This window comes from Lagenorhynchus albirostris, chromosome 16 (assembly GCF_949774975.1).
Source record: "Lagenorhynchus albirostris chromosome 16, mLagAlb1.1, whole genome shotgun sequence".
In the NCBI taxonomy this organism is placed as follows: Eukaryota; Metazoa; Chordata; class Mammalia; order Artiodactyla; family Delphinidae; genus Lagenorhynchus; species Lagenorhynchus albirostris.
Genome location: NC_083110.1, coordinates 7,970,772 through 7,978,510, shown reverse-complemented (window position 1 = coordinate 7,978,510; position 7,739 = coordinate 7,970,772). Strand labels below are relative to the sequence as shown.

At 42.4% G+C, this 7,739-nt stretch overlaps 1 protein-coding gene across 1 annotated transcript; it reads right to left on the bottom strand.

Moving 5' to 3' along the window:
* Positions 1-1,762: 1,762 nt before the first annotated feature.
* Positions 1,763-2,192, bottom strand: LOC132507351 (mitochondrial import inner membrane translocase subunit Tim8 A-like). Its single transcript, XM_060126614.1, has one exon. The coding sequence runs from the start codon at positions 2,190-2,192 to the stop codon at positions 1,899-1,901; it is 294 nt and encodes a 97-aa protein (XP_059982597.1). The 3' UTR covers positions 1,763-1,898.
* Between the last annotated feature and the right edge of the window lie 5,547 nt (positions 2,193-7,739).

Below are 7,739 nucleotides of genomic sequence, written 5' to 3'. Positions count from 1 at the left end.
CCCTTGACTTCACAGAGAGCGTTGACCCTACATAACAAAAAGTTTGCTAATTAATCACCTTCTCTACTGAAAGAAGTGTGCCTGAGGAGGTGTGGGCTCCCCAAAGACATTCCTAACCCAAATCACCTCAGTGTCTTCACAAGTAGGTCACTGTGACTATCACATACCCCCTAAGGCAGATCCTCCTCCTGGTTTGACTATTCATATTGTACCACAGCTCCAAAAACCCACAGATCCAAAACCTAATCGTCCTCTTTGATTCCCTCCTAGTATGGGCTGAATGTCTGTGGGTCCCCAAAATTCATACACTGACACCTAACCCCCAAATGATGATATTTGGAGGTAGGGCCTTTGGGAAGTAATTAAGTTTAGATGGATCATGATGGATGGATGGATCATGTGCCCATGATGTGATTAGTGCTCTTGTAAGAAAAGGAAGAGGGGCTTCCCTGGTGGCGCAGTAGTTAAGAATCCACCTGCCAACGCAGGGGACACAGGTTCAAGCCCTGGTCTGGGAAGATCCCACATGCCGTGGAGCAACTAAGCCCGTGTGCCACAACTACTGAGCCTGCACTGTAGAGCCCTCGAGCCACAACTACTGAGCCCATGTGCCACAACTACTGAAGCCTGCGCACCTAGAGCCCGTGCTCCGCAACAAGAGAAGCCACCTTGGTGATAGGCCTGCGCACCACAACGAAGAGTAGCCCTCGCTCGCTGCAACTAGAGAAAGCCCTTGTGTAGCAAAGGAGACCCAACGCAGCCAAAAATAAATAAATAAATTTATTTTTTAAAAAAAGAAAAAAGGAAGAGGGGGAAAAAAGAAAAGGTCATGCAATTACACAGTGAGATGGCAGCCTCCTACAAGCCAAAAGAAGTATACTGAGTATACTCAGAATGAAAACTCCTTTTCAAGCACCTTGATCCTGGACTTCCCAGCCTCCAGAACTGCAAGAAATAATTTTCTATTGTTTAAAATATCCAGTCTATGGAATTTTTTTTTTCTTGTAGAAGCTTTTATTTCAGTGATTAAGAGAACGCAGTAAATGGAAACTATGCTGATTTACATTAGGCATGCACCTCTACCTGAAACTGCTGTTAGTTTTTGACTGGCCTAAATCTTTATAACTTATTTTTTCATTTAGGCACATCTTTAAATCTTTTTGGACCCTGACGTACAGGGTAAGTTAACTTCTTCCTTGTGGCACTTTAGTATGAGAATTATGTTCGCTGGCTAGATTCCTTTAACTAAAGGCCTCTAGACTCTCAGGCTACCTGTACTAGCCCAAGACTGTACTTTACATATAGATATTTAAGTGAATCACAGTATAAGGGAGGGAGATAACCTAGAAAGGTGAAATGTACTATATGAATACTCCATACATTTTTTTTCCAGCACTGATAATCAAACACTAGATAAGGAGGCCTACAGTCAGGTACCAAATTACTCTTTCCCCCACTGCTGCCCTTTCTGAGAGACACAAAGATGTCTATCGATCTCTCCAGAAATCTGAAAGGAATCCAACAAATAACAGATTATTACCTATGTGGTCCCACTATCAAACTATAGAGCAGTTCCACTATTAAAATTGTAGGGAGCAGTTAATGAGACTATGAGGAAAGCATCGTCCCACATGCAGTAATACACATCTAGTAGAGTCTTCCATTCACCTGTCAATTGTTTTCCCAAGATTAGCATTAAAAAACGCAACCCCAAACACATCTGACCCTCAAACCACCCCCACACACAAAAATCGGTCTTTGTTCATTCTCAGATGACAGGATGTCCCAAGAGTGACAAAGGTGGGAGCCGATCCCCCCACAGCCTTTTCTTCAACCATCCCATCAACTGCTCTTCATTTCTTGAACTACCTTCCTTTTCCAAAGAGGTAATACTCAGGTCAGTCAGAAAGGCTTTCCGAGAAGACTGGCTTGGATTTCTGGGTCTGTTCCAGTCGATTCAAGATGAATTGGCTTGTATCAATGAAGTGCTCAACACAGTTCACGAAACAGGCCTCAGCCCGACTGTCCAACTTTGGCCCAGGCTTGTCCATGCACTTTTCCCAACAAAGTTCCGTCATCTGGTGCACCAGCTGCTGGAAGCGCTGCTTCTGAGTCTCTACCTCGGTGAAATGCTGCAGCTGAGGGTCGACCGAGCCCAAACCCGCTGCAGAGGAAGACGAGGAGGACTCCATCCCAATGCGGCCACGCGTGCCGAGACGAACTCCGCACCGACTCACCGGCCTTCACGTGTCTCTGCGGCCCTCTAGGATTTTTATTAAGGCAGCTTGAGCAGACTAAGGTATTCCCTTACCTTCATCACCCAACATCAGTGTCTTTTTATGGGTAAAAAGATGCCTTCCTGATTCTTGTCTTTACATCCCAAATTATTTCACTAACTTTGCAACCAATCTTCCTGGCTTTTGTTCTTTACCACTGTGAGTCATCTTCCAGACTCCCACCAGAATAACCTCATATAACAATGTTTCCATCTTGTCACTTCCCCGCTGGGTAAGAACTGGAGCCATTGAAGAATGGTTCCCAGACACTTACCATATTACATTCAAACCCCTCAGCCTGGCATTAGAGGCCCACTGAGACAGAGCCTCCTGCAAACCTTTTCAGTATTTATTTCCAAGGACTCCCTTGTTTTGGCTCCAAAGCAAATTACTGTTTCCCAGATAATATGTATGCATGAATCGGCCATGCCTTTTCTTATGCTGTTTCTTCTGCCAGCTAGGGCCAGAAAATCCTGTCAAAATCTGTTCCACCCTCCAAGGAGTAATTCAAAACCGACTTCTGGGATTTGGGTTACTCTCGCCAGAGATTCTCTCTCCTGGGAATCACAACTCTTCATCCTATGTCGTCCAGGATTATAGTTATGTGTCTAAGGATAGTATACCCACAAAGGCACTAACAACCACCAAGAGGCAGAGACAGTGTATCTCCTTTATCATGTTCATTCTTCATAGGTAATAATTAAGAATCAATTTCTTCTTAGGTGCAAAGTGGCTGCTAGTCACTGCTACCACTTTGCACATGACTCTCCAGTTTCATTTTCCTTTTAAGAAGATTCCATGTTAAAACACTCTTCTTCTGTCTATCACTTCCCCTGCATGGAGATCATTCACTAGTTGCTCACATTGCAGAAGTAACCCCAAAAACCTTTGTGAATATAGAGTCTGTCCCAGAATAGGACCAATCCATCTAGTGTCTTCCAGGTTTTCATGTAATAACATAGGACAGAAGCAGGTTCTTAGAACTCACTCTTCATTCATTCAGTCAGCAAATATTTATTGAGCATATACTATGTACCAGACCTTGTCCTAGTGAATAAAGCACAGGCCCCATGTCCATGGGGCTTATTCTAGGGCAGGAGGTAGATACATACAGATAAATATATACATCAGGTGCATTCAGTGCTATGAAGAAATATAAAGCAGGATAAGGGAACTGAGAATAATAGAAGAGACTGTTTTGTAGATAAAATGGTCAAGGAAGGCATCTCTGATGAAGCCCCATGGCAGCAGTGACTTTAATCAAGTGAGGTAATGAACCTCATAGGATCTAGAGGAAGAGCATTTCACGCAGAGAGACTGGTACGTGCAAGATCTGTGAGGTCAATGGCATGTTTGAAGGGGCAGCGTAATGAGCAGAGCAAGGGAGTGAGAGGATGGTGGGCAATGAGGTCAGGGGGCCAGTAGACACAGTACCTATCCTGCCCCATTCCAAGTGGGAACAGCCATCACTTTTTTCAGGAAAAGGATCTAGTGTACTCAGTCTGGTTTCAACGAGGCCAGGTGGCTACCCATTTTAACATTTAACCTGAATCTCCCTGCTCTGTACATTTCAAATTCCTGGCTACTGGGAGTCTTCCATATGAGTATCAATTCTCTTTATCTGTTGAGTTTTTCTAGGAAGTCCAACTGGATGGATTATATTTATTTCTTGTTATACCACCCTTGGTAAATGGCTAAAACAAACAGACCCATGCTTATCTGGTCCTCTGCCAGGAAACAGGGCAAGGTAGTCATCATAAATGTGGGCTTTGGAGCTAAACAGACCCATTTCTAATCACTTCTTTGTCATTTACTGTGAAGTTACCTGATTGTCTAAACCTCTGTTTCTCCATGTATAAGATGAGGGTAATAACAATACCTCACAAGATTACTATGAACATTACATGAGATAATGAATATAACTTACAGAGCACAATGCCTGGAATATGGACACACTTGTTAAACTGTGAGTATGTAATTTACATTTAAAACTGCTAAATTTAAAACTGAAATTAGGGACTTCCCTGGTGGTTAAGAATCCACCTGCCAATGGAGGGGACACGGGTTTGAGCCCTGGTCCGGGAAGATCCCACATGCCACGGAGCAACTAAGCCCGTGTGCCACAACTACTGAGCCTGCACTCTAGAGCGCACAAGCCACAACTACTGAAGCCCGTGTGCCCCGACTACTGAAGCCTGCGTGCCTAGAGCCCATGCTCCGCAACAGGAGAAGCCACCACAATGAGAGGCCTGCGCACTGCAACGAAGAGTAGCTCCCACTCACTGCAACTAGAGAAAGCCCACATGTAGCAACGAAGACCCAATGCAGCCAAATATTAATTAATTAGTTAATTAAAAATAAATAAATTTAAAAAATAAATTTTTTAAAAATTAATTAATTAAATAAATAAAACTGAAACTATTTCTATTCTCTAAAATAAAATCAGTCAGATGGTATGTTCAGTGCAACAACTTCAGAGGTAAGGGTTTTTCTAATTTTTCCATGATGGTTATTAATATAAAGAGTTTCTTTGGGAAGTTCTCATCTAGAACACAAATGTACTAAACTTTTATCCCCAATATCTTTTAGAATTATTTTGGTTATAAGTAATAAAGACCTAAAGAGCAAGGGCTTAGACACACGGGGATCATTTCTCTTGAGTAACACTGTCTAAAATTAGGCAGCCCAAAACTGGCACAGTGGCTCCAGGATGTTGTTAATGTGCCGTCTTCCTTCTATCTTTCAGCTCCATTATCCTTAGTTCATTAAATCAAGTCTCATTGTTGCAAAATGGCTGCTCAGTACCAGCCATCAGGTCCAAGTTCCAGATGGGAATGAGGGTGTAGAGTAGGACAAAAGCCATATGAGTTAATCCACCATTTAAGAAGCTTTCCTGGAATCCCCACCAAAAACTTTCACTTCTATTTCATTAGCCAGAATTTAGTCACCTCTCTTTATATGACAGGCTATGAAATACAGGTTTGAGCTGGTTACATTGCAGCCCTCAAGAAAATCAGGGCTCCTTGGTAAGGAAAAAAACAAAATGAAGGTGAACATTGGGTAGGCAACCAGCAGATTTGGCCTCAACCTCCATACAATTGTTTTTTAATATGATATATGTACATAATTTTACAATTCTTTGGTTAAGAGGGTGGTCTCAAGAATGTCTACAATCCCTTAAGAAAAGAAATATATTTTATGTCATCAAATCAGGACATCATTTGCTTAAATCCCCAAATAGACATTACTTTAAGTGTTTCTCAAAAGCCTTTTAAAAAGTTATGTAATTTACTAAAATAGCGTTTTCCCTATTTTCATCTTCAGTTTATTCAGATTTTCCTGTCACATATACTGAACTTCTTTTACATATAATGTATTGGATTTGTTTTTTGTACCACAAGTTCATACCACACTCTAGCTTCAATTTGATTTGACTATAAGAGATCCGCCTGTCTGGGGTAGAGGTTTTGGGGAGAAGAGTGGGTTACACACACATCCAAGGTTGTAATACTTTTGGAAGAGTATAAAATTCAGGAGAAATTTAACACTGACTTCTACAGCACTTAACTGGACACAAACTGAATATGGCGCTATGATGCAAACAGAAGTGTTTTTAAATTTGTCATTGGATATCATGATCACAGTGAAATTTCTCAAGCTGATGGACTAAAGAATGTGAGTTTGAGAAAAGGAGCTAGAAACCTCATGACCAAAGTGATTTGTCAACTTCTGTGCTGTGGTACTTGGGCACAATTCTATAGTTACACTTCAGGTAGCAGATGTACTGACCAATTAATGGGAGCTTAATTCAGCCATGAAGGGTGAGGTTGCCCAAACCAGCACCTCCCCTTGATACAGGTGGGCTCTAATGAGGGCTGAAAGCCAGTGGTCCAGAACAGACCCACTCCTGAAACCCAATCTAGGAGGCTTTACAACTGGTGCCAATCCACCCATTCATTTATTCATTCATTATTACTTACTGCCTGGCACTGTGCTCTCTTCTCAGAATACAGAGTGAACAAGGCAGTGCCAGCCTTCCTGGAGCTTACAGGGGTATCCAGTGCTGTGTCAGGTACTTAGGACAGAGGCTATTGGGGGGTTAAGCCAATGAGGGCCATAAGGAGGAAGTGACTTGTAAGCTGAATAATAAAGAGGTGTCATTCAGATTTGTAGGCGGGGTGAGCATAGGAAGAACAGTGATCCTCGTGATTAAGGAGGATAGGAAAGACCTTACTGTATGTTCTTGTTAATAATGAAGTTGCTCAAAAAACAGTTATCAAGAGTCTGCCATACACCAGGCACTGAGCTAGGTGCTAAAAATACAAATATAACAAAAGATGGTAAGATGGTACTCTTTTGCCTCAGCTTCTGCTAAGGCACCAAAGCCAAAATCAACAAAAGAAATGACAAAGACTCCCGTATTCTGAAGAAAAATTCTAGAAGACCTACGTAAGAATTGCAGAGGAAGGTGCTGGAAACATTTTTTTTTAAGATTTTGTTTTCGATGTAGACCAATTTTAAAGTCTTTATTGAATTTGTTACAATATTGCTTCTGTTTTATGTTTTGGTTTTTTGGCCCCGAGGCATGTGGGATCTTAGCTCCCCAGCCAGGGATGGAACTCACACCCCCTGCATTGGAAGGCGAAGTCTTAACCACTGGACCACCAGGGAAGCCCCTGGAAACTGATTTTGAAGCCCTTAGTCCTTGAGGATATAAAAGGGTAGAGGCTGAAGGGGCTGAGAGACAATTTCTTTGGAGAAAACTGGAGGACTGTCATATTTCTGAACCACCAGAAATCCACACAGTCTGGGGGGAGGAGAGGCGGGGAGGAAAGACAAGGGTGACCCCCTCACCTCAAGTCAGTGAGAGTGGCTGGAGGACACTGCTCAGAAAGTGTGAAGTAGGTTCCCTGGAGATTCCTGTCTGATTCCTGCCTGAGAAAGGCAGATAGTGAGAGGCTTTCCCCGGGGAAGACACAGTCACACCAGGAGTTAACTGCATGTCCACAGACCACAGGTCTATTTTCCTGCAACTTAGCATCCTTCATAAAAGGAGCCTGGAGAAATGCAAATCAACACTACAATGAGGTAGTATCACCCCACCCTGGTCAGAATGGCCATCATCAAAAAGACTACAAATAATAAATGCTGGAGAAGGTGTGGAGAAAAAGGAACCCTTCTACGCTGTTGGTGGGCATGTAAGTTGGTGTAGCCACTGTGGAGAACAGTATGGAGGTTCCTTAAGAAACTAAAAATAGAACTACCATATGATCCTGCAATCCCATTCCTGGGCATATATCTGGAGAAAACTATAATTCGAAAAGATACGTGCACCCAAATGTTCATTGCAGCACTATTTACAACAGACAAGATATGGAAGCAACCTAAATGTCCGTCAACAGAGGAATGGATAAAGAATATGTGGTGTATATATATATATGCACACACACACACATACACATA